The sequence below is a fragment of the Culicoides brevitarsis genome, chromosome 2 (assembly GCF_036172545.1).
Source record: "Culicoides brevitarsis isolate CSIRO-B50_1 chromosome 2, AGI_CSIRO_Cbre_v1, whole genome shotgun sequence".
In the NCBI taxonomy this organism is placed as follows: Eukaryota; Metazoa; Arthropoda; class Insecta; order Diptera; family Ceratopogonidae; genus Culicoides; species Culicoides brevitarsis.
This window is the reverse complement of record NC_087086.1, coordinates 20,383,858-20,397,754: the sequence shown is the minus strand read 5'-3', so window position 1 is coordinate 20,397,754 and position 13,897 is coordinate 20,383,858. Positions and strand designations below refer to the sequence as shown.

Sequence of the window (13,897 nt, the reverse complement as noted above, 5' to 3'; positions counted from 1 at the left end):
CCATCAGTCAAAACTTCATGATTTTTTTCCAATTCTTAGATTTCAAAAACACGTAAAATATTTTTAATTATATTTTTTATTCAGCAAATAGAATAGTTAGTAATATGCATATCATAAATGAAATAAAAAAAGTTGAAAAAGCATCCTTATCTTAAGTTAATTCTACGTAACAAGAGCTTATCCTAACTATCAACGTTGATATTTTTCCTGAGGAAACTTTTTCAAATTCGTAGTCTAAATTGTATAATTTTCTTTTTTAAAAAAATCATCCATTTTTCAGTCTTACCATAAGTAAAAAGGCCAAGGTAAGCGTATATGGCAACTAGTTACTACAGAATACATTCTTAAAAGTAAAATATAGAAAAGTAATATCTTAATCGTATCGTTTTTTAAGTACAATCCGTTGTGCGCGATGCAATACCACGTCCAAGTCCAGCATTCAATACCTTCAACAAGGGATGTTTTCCACATCCACACGTGCCCCGGAAGTCATCCAAATCTAAAGCCCAGATCATGCCACCGCCAAGTTTCATGTCTCGCATAAATTGTGCCTTACGTTTAACGTCTTCGACATCGTCATACGAAACCCATTGAGCACCGCGGTAAGCATATGGTCCCATTCTGCCTTCGGGATCTCTTACAATGGTCCATCCTCCAGCATTGATCTTCGAACAAATTTCATAGAAAGCCAAAAATCCGCCGGCACGCGTAAATTGTCCAGCATCTCCTGGTCCATACGTTTTCGCATTGAGTCCGTTGTTCGATTGATCAGCAAGTCCGAAGGATTGTCCGTACATTGGCACTCCCATGACCAATTTGCTTGGGGGACATCCTTTTTCGATCCAATAATGAATGGAGAAGTTGCCGTTGAAGAATTTATTCTCGTCTTCGGGATGTTCGTACAATGGAGCAACATGTCCCGTCTTTTTATCCCAATGTCCATGGAAATCGTATGTCATGACGGCGATCCAGTCAAAGTTTTGAGCCAACGATGGTATGTCATAACCAGCATCGATGACCATCTTGCTAGGAGACACAGCGGATGACAATAACAAGCCACGTGGTTTAAACTCAGCCGATAATTCAGCAACTAAAGCAGCGAAACCTTCCTTTTCGTCAGCCTTTCCTTTTTTGCAGTCAACTTGCCAGCAAACGGGATACTCCCAATCAAGATCCAATCCCTGGAATCCATATTTCTCAACGAATTCGACAGCGTGCTCCACAAAACGACGACGAGCACTTGGATTGCGTACCAAACGACTGTATTTGTCGCCCAAGGAGTCGTTCCATCCACCGAGTGCCAAAGTGACTTTGATACCCTTTGCTTTCAAGTCGGATACGCGCGTGTAGAACTTATTGTCGATGTCAGCCCAGGAATCGTGCGTTTTAATGGTGAGTGTCTCGCCATTGAGAACTGCAAAGCCATAAACGACATGGGTACAAAGATCGCTATCGATGTCATCGGGAATATATTTGCCAGCTCCAGGTCTGTACCATGCCCAATTACTAAAAAAAAAACATAAAAAAATATTATTTTCTTATAAAATCTATGAAAGTTTCAGTCTTACGTGAAATAACAAACAACTTTAAACTCATCGTTTGACGTCACCGGAACATAAGTCGGAGGTTTCGTTGGTTTCTTGGTCTTTGTGGGCTTCCGAGACGGTTTTCGAGTTGACGTTGTTGTCGAAGGTTTCGTTACCGGTTTTTGTACTTCAACATCGGCTTCCTCATCATGTTCAATTTCATTTGAGTCTTCATAAGCGGGCATTGGAGTGGTTGTCGTTGTAGTTGTTCGTGTCTTCTTACGACGTTTACGAGTTGTCGAAGTCATTGGTGTCGATGTCGGCTTGAAAGTGTCTTCCACAACATTTACTTCGTCATCATAGGCACCGCCTTGATGGTCAACTGATCCAGATCCCGGTTTGCATCCCGCTAACAACGGCCAGTCACAATAATTTTGTTGTCTATTCCAGTGAAGTGTGTTTCCGCAAGCTCTTTCCTCGTATTTACCGTAGCGACATTGCAAATATTTGTTACAATCGGTCGGATGTGGTTTGAAATTTTCCTGGCAATCGTCTCCAACAGCGACGGAACCTCCTTGAGAACCGTCATCATGTGAAATTTGTTGATCGTCATGTGAGATAAATTCATCGTTAAATTCCGTTGTTGTTGTTGAGGGAGTTCGAGTTGTAGTCTTTTTCTTCTTTTTCTTTGTAGGTTTGCTACCCATTGGTCGTGGAGTGGTATTTTCGCCACTTTCGACGCTGCTCATTGGTTCTTCCATCATTGTAGTCGTTGATGGTTTACGAGAAGGTTTCCGTGAGGGTCTCATTGTTGATGTTGGTTTCATTGGCTCATCAGCAAAAACTGGTTTCTCAACTAAAATAATTTTTTTTAAATTTATTTTTTTCAGATTTCTACGAAAAAACAGTTAAAAAGTTACCTTTCACAGGTTCTAATGAACATTGTTCCTTCCGTTGTGGATAATTTCTCAAAGCTCTGTTGATTGTCTTCAACAAAGGATATTCTTCGCAATCACAAACATTTCTAAAGTCATCGAGATCGAGAGCCCAGATCATAGCACCGCCAAGTCTGATAAAAAATTGAATTTTAATTTTTTTTCTGAAGAAATTCGTAAAAATAAATTCTTACCCCATTGCTTTGACGTATTCACTCTTGTGTTGCACCATTGGAATATCATCGAAAGACACCCATTGATCTCGCAAATATGCATATGGACCCATTCTGCCTTGCAAATCTCTCACAACCTTCCAATTCTTTTCGCGAATATTTCTGCAAATTTCATAGTACGACAAGAATCCTCTGGAGCGGGTTGCTGGTCCAGCTTCGCCACCGCCATACGTTTGCGAGTTTAATCCGTTCTTATTTTTGTCAGCCAAAGAGAATGATTGACCGTACATTGGGATACCCATGACAATTTTGCGTGGCGGAGCTCCTTCTTGAATCCAGTAGTTAATGGAGAAGTTGGCATTGAAGGTCTTGTCAAAATCATCGGGATGCTCGTACATCGGAGCCACATGTCCCGTTTTCTTATCCCATTGTCCATGGAAATCGTATGTCATAACCGCGATCCAGTCAAAGTATTTGGCGAGTTCAGCAACTTCGTATCCCGCATCAATTACTTTCTTGCTAGGAGACACTGCGGTCGACAATAAAAGACCTTTTGGTTTGAATTCAGCTGATAATTCACGAACTAAGGCAGTGAAAGCTTCCTTTTCGTCTTCATATCCCTTCTTGCAGTCGACTTGCCAGCAAACGGGATACTCCCAGTCGAGATCCAAACCGTCAAAGTCGTAACGTTCGATGAATTGCAAGACGTGTCGCACAAAACGAGCTCGAGCAGCAGCATCGCGCACTAATCTACTGTATTTATCGCCAGCAGAGTCATTCCAGCCACCAATGGCAACGGTGACTTTAGTGCCTTTTTGTTTGTGTGCCACAACTCTCGAGTAAAATTCGTTATCCAAGTCGGCCCATGAATCGTGTGTCTTGATTGTGAGACTATCGCGATCGAGAACAGCAAAACCATAGACGATGTGCGTACAAAGGTCGGAATCAATGTCTTCGGGGAGATATTTTCCGCCTTCTTGACGGTACCAAGCCCAATTTGTGAAGTAACAAACAACTTTAAAGTCGAGATTTTCATTACTTGACTCTTCGTCGTAGTCATCGATAAAGTTGTCAACTTCAGCTGTGTCTCCACCACTGATTTCTGCTGTTTCGTCAAACGTTTCCAAATGTTCTCCTTGTGGCTCTTCAATTTCTTCTTCTCCTTCGAACTCGTCTTGCAGAGCAGTTGTTGTGCTAACGGTAGTTGTTGTTGTTGTAGTGGTCGTTGTTGGCTTTTTAGTCTTTTTACGACGTTTTTTCGTTGTGCTGACAGTCGTTGAGGTCGTCGTTGACGGAGTAACAACTTCAATTTCATCCTGATACTCGTTTTCGTTGTCAATCTCATTTTCTTCGTACGAAGGTTCAGCTGTAAAAATAGAAAAATTTTAGAAAAAATTCCTTAAAATACGAAAATTGTCTTACGAATTTCCTCAAAATCTTGTTTTGGTTTGGCAAGAACATCTCTGATTGTTCGCAATAACGGATGGTGTCCCTCGCCGCAACGATTTTTGAAATCATCCAAATCCAAAGCCCAAATCATGCCTCCTGCGAGTCCCATTTTACGGATATAATGTGATTTGCGTCTCAAGGTGTCTTGATCGTCAAACGATACCCATTGATTTCCCTTGTAGGCATAAGGTCCCATGCGGCCCTCGGGATCACGTACAACAGTCCATGCCTTGTTCTTGATACGATCGCAAATTTCGTAATAAGCCAAGAAACCAGCGGCTCTCGTGAATTCTCCTTGTTGTCCAGGTCCCGGTGCACGAGCATTTAATCCGTTATTCGCTTGATTTTCCAGTTGGAAGGATTGACCATACAACGGCATGCCCATGACGAGTTTCGATCGTGGCGCTCCAAGTTCGATCCAGTAATTCATGGTGAAGTTTGTGTTGAAATAATCGATTTCGTCTTCGGGATGGTAGTAAAGCGGAGCTACGTGACCCGTTTTCTTGTCCCATTGCCCATGATAATCGTAGCACATGACAGCAATCCAATCAAAGTATTTGGAAAGTTGAGGAACATCGTATCCGGCATCAATAACTTTCTTACTGGGAGACACAGCGGACGACAAAAGATATCCGCGTGGTTTAAAGGCTTCCGAGAGCTCACGAACGAGAGCAGTAAATCCATCTTTTTCATCGGGGAAACCTTTTTTGCAGTCGACTTGCCAACAAACGGGATATTCCCAATCGAGATCGAGACCTTCGAAGCCGTATTTTTCCATAAATTCCATTGCGTGTTGCACAAAACGAGCACGGGCTTCGGCACTACGAACTAATCGACTGTATTTGTCACCCAATGAGTCGTTCCATCCACCGAGAGCCAACGAGACTTTTACTCCCTTGTTTTTCAGTTCAGTTACTCGAGTGTAGAATTTGTTGTCAATATCAGCCCATGAGTCGTGAGTACGGATAGTCAACTTGCTGTAGTCCAAAACAGCAAAGCCATAAACGACGTGAGTACATAAATCGGTGTCGATGTGATCGGGAGTGTATTTTCCAACGCCTCGACGGTACCATGCCCAATTGCTATAAAATTGACAAAAAAAATGAATTTATTTCAGAATCAGAGACAAGATTTAAAAAAAATGGTTTTGAAATACTCTTTCATAGGAAATGATAAAATTTTGACCGTTTATCAATATTTTTTCAGTTTTTACATTAAAAAATTTAATTTAAAATTGATTACAGAACATTCCAACTTAAAATTTTTAAAAATTCAAGCAATTTTGAAGAATTTTAAGTATTTAAGTATTAAGTATTTTTTTAAAATTATTTTTACAAAAGAGAATCCTTTTCCGGTACAAAAAAAATAGAATTGAAAAGCAGGGTTTCAAATTACTTTTGTACTTTCGTACTTTTCTACTTTTTTTTACTTTTTACTTTAAGTAAAAAGTAAATCGAAGTTTAAATATTTACTTTTTACTTAAGTAAAAAGTTAAAATAAAATTAAAAATTTAATTTTTACTTGAGTAAAAAGTAAAAAGTAAAAAAAAGTTTCGATTTTACTTAAGTAAAAATTAAAAAGTATAAGTTTTTCAATCAGACCGACGCAAATTCATTTCGATCATTTTGCCTGAAAAAGTCCAAGAAATATTTTTTTTTAATTTTCTTAAAAATTAATGACCAAAAAAAATTTTTAACTTTTTTTTTTAATTTTTCACCAATTGGATTAGAAAAGCTGATTCAATTAGTATATCATCACTATATCTTCCATATTTTAAAATTTTATCCAAACAATGTTCAACATTTTGTACGAAATTTTCTTAGCAAAATTTTAACATAAAATTATTTTTTTATTTTGACCCATTTTATTATTTAAAATCATTTAATAAAAAGTTTTTTGGAAAAAACACTGGATTTAAGATGATTTGTTCATTCAATATGAGATGAAAATACCTCAAAAATGCATGAAAACATCCAAATTTCAAAGCTTGACCTTAACCGCTGATAATTTTTTCTTTTTTGATAATTTTGGTCAATGATAAAATCATTTCAAGCGCAATTTGTATGCAAGTAAAAAGTAAAAAAATATAAAATTTTTGAATTTTACTCATAAGAAAAGTAATTTATTTTACTTTTTCGAAAAGTAAATTATGAAATTTTTTTTTTACTTTTTACTTTTACTTACAGAAAAAGTAAAAGTAAAAAGCTAGGCCGGCTCATAAAAAATTCATAACTATTATAAATCATTCGTAGAACAAAAATACGCATTCATATTCAAAAATACGTTCATGTCGTTCATTTTCGTTCATAAACGGTAATAACGTTGAATCATCGCATTCATAATTATGTTCATAAATTTGGAGCGTACTAAGAAATTGCAAAGATATTCTTCATTAAAAGAATTGATTAAAGATTGCTTTATATTACTTTAAAAGTTACTTTTATAAACAAAAAGTTTAAAAAAAGATTTTTTTATTAATTTTAAATTTAATTTAAAATATTTTATACCCAAATATTTTATATTCCGATTTTCTAATTTTAGGTACGGCTTTTTTAGTTTTTTTTTAACATAAGGTATTATTTTTTCAATTTTATTAATTTTTAAAATCTTTAATTTTAAGTGTTTTTAACCATTATAAGATAAAAAGATTAGTTTTAAATATATTTTTTTCTAAAGTAGAAATAGGTTTGTGTAAATTATGATTTAATTTCAAAAGTTGTGAATCGCTACTTTTAATTATGAAAATTTTTCAGTCAGTCAGTCAGTAAAATTAGAAAAATCAGAATATATAAGAGATTTATAAATATAAATTTTGATATTAAAAAACAAATAAAGTTTAAAAAAAAATGCTTGAGGTGTTTCAAAGATGGATTTTTTTTTTAAATTTAAACAATTTTGTGAAAATCCTAAGCGTTTTGAGCTTGAATTGTGTTGAATCTGAAAAATTGGTTTCTATTAATCTCTTTTCCAATCAACAATAATGAGCATTCGACAATTATTTTCTACAAACTTTAATTGAAAACTGTTGCCCAAAATTTGATCATTTTGGTCAGTTTGGTAAAAGCTCAGTGAGAATTTTTATGATATGAATGTCTCCCTCTCATAAGGAACTTGTTTCATGCTTTATAGTTTGTTTATTTTCACTCTCATCGGATTTTACTTGTTTCATACTTTATAGTTTGTTTTTTTTTTTTAATTTTTTTTTTCAATATAAATTTGTTTTAGAAGTTGAAAACTTCAAACAATACATTTTTTAATATTATGTTTTTTATTTACTTTTTTATTTTTTATATTTTTTTTTTTTATTTTTTAAATATTTTTTTTTTATATATTTTTAAATATTTTTTTTTATATTTTTTTTTAAATATTTTTTTTTTTTATATATTTATCAACTTGAAAAGGAAATTACATTTTTAAAAATTATTATTTTAATTAGGAACATTTTAAAATTAATTAATTTTTAAAAATTAAAAAAAAAAAATAATAAAAAAAATTCGCGTTAATTTTTCAAATGTTTAGAGAATGAAATTCATCTAAAATCCCTCATTTATAACAAAATTTCAAATATCGTTTTCAAATTTCATTGAATCATCATTTGCACGATTGATGAATCACATTATGAATATTATGAACGTTCATAATTCTCTCGTATACACGTACAAATTTACGTACACGCTATAGTGTTCATAATGCGTTCATAATCAAATTTCGGGTATGAACGTGTATTACCGAGGTAATATGAATTCATGAGTAATTTTCGGTATTCATATTTTTTATGAACTGGCCTAGGTAAAAAGTAAAATCAGAAGTAATTTGAAACCCTGTTGAAAAGTTTAAAAAAATATTTAAAAAATTTAAAAAAGACAAAAAACGATTTTTGATGAAATTGTAAACTTTAGATTTCTTCTTTTCAAAACTTTTGATAAATTTTCACAAAAATAGCAATACTTACGTGAAATAGCACACCAATTTATAATCGCCAGAGAATGGCTCCATAACGGGACGTGGCGTAGTTGTCGTCGTCGTAGTTGTTGGTCTCGTCGGACGTGGTTCCAATTCATTATTTCCATCCCAAACGGGAGTTTCTGGTTCCTTATCCTTCTGACAGTTGGCATTTGCGGGCCAATCGCATGTCTTTTGGGCGTCATTCCATTCCAAGCCATTCGGGCAATCACGTTCAATTATCTGTCCATGATCGCATTGCAAGTACGACGTGCAACTTGCCCAATATTTCAAGAACTCCGTTCCATCGCAAACGTCATCAATTTCCAGTCTTTGATAGTACATGTCACGCATCACAAGCTTCAATTTGGAGACGCAACGAACATTTTTCTCCAAATCGCACATTTGCATCTTTTGACTCCATTGATAGCCTGGCGGGCAACTTTGAGCCACCTTCTTACCATTGACACAAACGTAGAATTTGGAACAATCTCTGTGCGGATAACGGTTTCCAGATTCGCACTTGCGACGTGGAGGTTTAGTTGAACTTGAAGCAATTGCAGCGGCAGTTGTTGTGCGACGAGTTGTTGTTGGAGCTTGAGTTGTTGTTGTAGTTGTAGTTCTGCGAGTTGTTCGTCTTGTGGTAGTTGTTCTTGGAGTCGTAGTTGTCGTGGTTGTTGTTGATGGTGGATCAGCGAAAGTGCTTGGTTTGGTAGTCTTTGTAGGACGTTTTGTGCGACGAGTAGTACGACGAGTAGTGGTTGTTGTCGTTGATGGAGTAACTTCTTCCTCATCTTCTTCAGAATCGTATTCTTCATCTGGTTTGATTTCTAAAAAAAGAAAATCAATATTTTATATCAAGGTCGAACTTTTTAAAGTCGAATATTTTATTTTGCCGAAAATTTTACCAATTTTTCAAAAAAATGGCGCATAACGCAAAAAATTTGTTTTGAGTAATTGTTTTAAAAATTTTTTATGGCAAAAAAATTAAATCTTCAAAAAACAAAAAATTTGAGGATTTAACTTTTTTTAAATAATTTTTTTGTGAATGTAAAAAATTTAATTTGTTAATTAAAAATGAAATTATCAAAATTTTCTCGGTCGAAAAGTACTTATTTTTAGACTAAAATTAAGTCATCATAATATTTTTTTCTCGGAGTCTAAAATAATTTTTTAAGATTAGATTATCAATTTTCAAATGTAAGACTTCTAAAGTAATCTTACAAATTAAAAAAAATTATAAATCATAATTTTCCCTCAAAAATTCGAAATTTTTTCTTGATGTTTTTTTGATTTTCTACTCTTCACTCCATTTAAGCTTAACTAAGTCTCATAGGACTTATTTAAAGTAAAAAAATTTAAAGATCTTTATAAAAAATAAAATTTGATACTTACGTTCATCGTTACTGTCAATCGTAGCAGGATCCTTACATTGAACATTTGCTGGCCAATCGCAACTCTTTTGAGCGTTATTCCACAACAAACCTCCCGGACAATAGCTTGTCTGAAGAACGCCACTGACACAACGGTGATAAGCATTACAATTCGTGGCATCAGCTGAAAAGTCCATTGACGCGTCACATGCTTGTCCATCGCTTCCCGATGGAGCAACGATCGATGGTGGTGGAATAACTTCAGCATCTTGTGGTTGTTCCGTCGTTGGCCGATAAGTTGTTGTGCGTCTCGTTGTCGTGGTAGTAACGGGACGTCTTGTAGTCGTACTTGTCGTAGTTGTTTTCTGCTTCGTTGTCGTTGGTCGTCTCGTAGTTGTTGTTGTTGTCGTCGTAGTTGATCGCGTAGTCGATCTCGTCGTTGTTGGAGACCACCAAGATGTCGAACTTTGGGTTGATGGGGGACGCCATTCGCCATTTTCAACTGGCGGACTCATAACTGGTGGCACTGGAGTAACGGGATCTTTTGGTTTTGTGCAATCGTTCATGACAGCAGGCGTCATTACACGACCAAGAGCACGATTTATCGCCTTCAACAACGGATATTGACCTTGACAACAATTATTATGGAAGTCATCCAAGTCAACAGTCCATGCAGCAACTCCAGCAAGTCCGGATTTCATCACGTATTTGCATTTGACAACGAGATAGTCTTGGTCATCGTAACTGACCCATTGATTGTCTTTCATGGCATAAGGACCTGATTTTCCACTTGGATCTCTTCCGGTTTTCCAATTACTGTTCCTGACTGTTAACACCAAAAATCATAAAAAATCTCAAATTCTGTGAAAAAAAAATCAATTTTCTTACCATTACTACAGATTTCAGAATACGCCAACATGCCAGGTTGTTTAGTATGAGGACCTGCATGACCACTTCCCGATGCTGGAGTACCTTCACCCTTCACCGAACTATGACTTTGACTGAGAGTGAATGTCTGTCCGTAGAAAGGAACACCCATGATAAGTTTTTCGGGATCAACTCCGCCATTAATCAACATTTTGATCGTGTAATCGATGTTATATTGCGGATATTTGTCACTTGGACGCGCTTCCAAGGGAGCAATATGACCAGTTTCCGTCTCCCACGAACCATGATAATCGTAAGACATGACAACTAAGAAGTCGGCAGCTTCCGATAAGCGTGGCAGGTCATAAGCTACTTGAATAACTTCTTTGTAACCCGAAAGAGCAACGGATAACAGAAGATTTTCCTGATAAAATTCATCACTGAGTTCCTGAAAGAGATGAAAATTGAATTTAAATCACTTCATGAGCAAATATTAGAATTGAAAATACCTCAATGAACGTTGCAAAGTTATTTTTATCCTTGGATGGTCCCTTTTTGCAGTTGCTTTGCCAGCATACGGGATAATTCCAATCGAAATGCAAGCCAGAAAATCCGTAACGCTTGCAAAACTCGACAGCATGAATGATAAACTTTTTCCTCGACGTAGGATTTCCGACTAATTTTGAGTATTTGTCGCCTGTCGAGTCTGTCCAGCCACCCAGCGAGATAAGAACGGGCACACTAGTGTCTAAATTGATTGTTCGTTTGTACAACTCTAAAAAAGGTATGAATGTATTTGAAAAATGTGTTTTTCAACAGAAAAAATTTTCATATTATTTTACCATTTTCTATATCGCCCCATGGATCGAATTCTTTTATCTGCAGGGAATTTGGCTCGAGCGTCGCAAACGAATATAAAATATGTGAGCACAGCTTCGTATCGAGATTTTCCGGTGCAAATTTGCCTTGTCCCTGCCGATAAAAGGCCCAATTTGTCATGTGACAAAAAACTTTGTAGTCCTTATTTTTCTTCAACTCGTCGCGTCTCTCCACTTGACTCTCGATATGGACATTATCGCTCCAGACAACATCCTCTCGTATCCCGGGCATCTCCTTGATGCGCGAAAAATAGTAAGTTTGCTTATCGACGAGTTGCTGGAACGGATTGTCAGCTCTGTAAGGAGGGGCGTCATTCGAATTCGCCTCGGTCGATGTCATAACGTAGGCGGCAAAGGGATTTGCGATGCTGAAACTTTGACGAGCCTTGCGGCGATGTTCGTACTGTTCACCGTCATCGTCGTCGTTGTGCACGCGATATTGCTCGGGACGATATTCGACGGCATCACGTAACGGCACGCGACTCGTGAACGGGATAAATGGCACTTCCTCGACTGCCGTTCGCAATGGCAACGATTCCTCTCCAATTGACGTGAGTAGCGCCTTGTAATTTTGCTTTTGCGACGTTTCCCATTTTGTCTCGTCCCAGGGGTTACTTTCGATGGCACTACGTACGAAGGTTTGACGTGGCGGCTCCTCGATACTCCTGCCGTGTGCGAGGGCGAAGAGACACACAGCGAATATTGGCACGTGCATCATGTCACGCCTGAAACAGGAAAGAAACATAAAAAATGAGTTAAATTTCTTTGCCGTTAAGTGTCGGTCGTTTGCCGCATTGCTCGTGTGTGTATGTGTTACATTTCACACTCGACATGAAGATTCTTTTGAATAAAACGCGGTATGCGGTAATAATATAATAAATGATTGCTACTCTTCATTCAAGGTTATTGCACAATTAACCTGCCGTTAATGCGGTGAGAGAGTTTTGAGACAGGTGTTGCGTGATGATTCAATCTTCCTCGCACTTATGTAAGTGAAATTTTCGATTTTTAACCGATAATCGATACAATAAATATTTTAATTACAGCAAAAAAACGAATATAGAATGCAAATAATCTTAATGTGCGTCACGATCGAGCGTCAATTAGACGCGCCTCCCATCAACATGAAAAATGGTAACTGGTCTAGGCAGCAAAGCAGCACTCTCGAAGAATCTTCTTCACGCAATTAAGCATAAAAACATTCACCGCTCATACTTTTAATTTCGTTTGAAGGTCACCCAACGAGTTTTTCACTATCATAACACTGAGCCATTGACCCACATAATATCTGTGATCAGATTTACTGTACATGCGTTGCATCGAGCGAACGAAACAAAAAAAAAATACAAAACAACAAGAAACGAAGATGCCAACAAAAGAAAATTATAAAAAGTTCATTAAACTGTGTCGCGTTGACGATGATAAATATTTTTTTAGAGTGTGCGTGTGATGTTGCTTGCTGCGCTTTGTTATGCTGATTAAAATTTTAGCAAGCAACAAAAAAAATGTCACATCATCGCAGACCCGCCCGTGTCACAGAAGCTTAATTAATTACGGCATTAATGTCGAACGTGGACGACTCCCTCACTTGTCATTATTTGCGAGTCGTGAGCGACAGATTACTTGAGGTATGCAAGAAAAACCCGCAAAAAAAAAAAGAGTTTGAGAAAGGAAATATTAATTTGCGACCTCGTTCTCTGCGATTCCATTGAAAAACTTTTTCGGTTATTTTCGAGTTCTTTTTGTTGTTTACTTATTCAAACGACGCTTCATGCGACCGACGTGCCAATATTCTTGGTCATCCATAGTTTCATGTGTGTGTCGATGGCTCAATGGCCGATATAACGTGAGTTGACTCGATAATGGTGCGTTATATGACGATTGCTTGTGGGTTAGTAATAATGTTTCCTTGTCGGTCGTTTGTGTCCGATCAACTTGAGCAACAATAGCAATAAAATAATCAATGTTTTGACTTTTACACCTTGATCGGATCTCCAATTACTTCGACTGCGGACAACAAAAAACAGACGTCTGTTGAATCAGCAACGAGTTTTATTGGATAAAGTAACGATTACTTCTAGGATGTAACGATAAAGTTGTGATGACACTTTTGAATATTGCTCCTGAATTGCTTTTAGCACGTTTTGTACTGCATTAGGTCATGCAAAAGTTGTTCTCGAACAATGTTTCGTTCGAAAAGTTGTTTAACAATGAAGGATTTACTGTTTTAAAACGGATATAAAATGTCTTAAAGGATAAATTTTGAAAAATTTCTTTATAAAAATAATAATTTTTGATAGTGCTTCAACAATTTTTTTCAATTTTTTACTTCTAGATGCGAAAAATCCCGATGAAACATGAATGCAAGTCGAAAACAAACATTGGAATGAAAAGAATTGAAACTCTTACACTCATCTGTCATCAAGCTACGGACTACCAGCATTAAATATTTACAATTTCAACACACTTGACAGGGATAATAGTGAACAGAACAACAGAATTTTGTTTGTTTAGCTAAAAACTCTCGACTTTTGCTCGAAGCTTGGAAGTATTATGACAATTTAAATGCCTTTCAGATAAATTCAGAGTCACACAGCAACAGAAAATGGAAAAATCAATATCTGGGATTTAGATTTATTTATTTTTTATAAAAAATTGAACCTAAATTTCCTCACATAAAAGGTTTGGAAGTTTTTCTGACCTTCGAGTTGCATCAACGCACAAAAAATTTATTCAAAATATGGAAATCACTCC

At 36.3% G+C, this 13,897-nt stretch overlaps 1 protein-coding gene across 1 annotated transcript; it reads right to left on the bottom strand.

Annotated features, from left to right (window-relative positions):
- Positions 1-389: 389 nt before the first annotated feature.
- Positions 390-12,949, bottom strand: LOC134828710 (probable chitinase 10). Its single transcript, XM_063841695.1, is given in 13 exon segments — positions 390-1,506; positions 1,569-2,063; positions 2,065-2,077; positions 2,230-2,382; positions 2,447-2,595; positions 2,656-3,937; positions 4,057-5,165; positions 8,036-8,855; positions 9,421-10,224; positions 10,287-10,713; positions 10,775-11,040; positions 11,108-11,868; positions 12,897-12,949. Coding segments are annotated over 13 exon segments (7,449 nt in total).
- Positions 12,950-13,897: the final 948 nt, after the last annotated feature.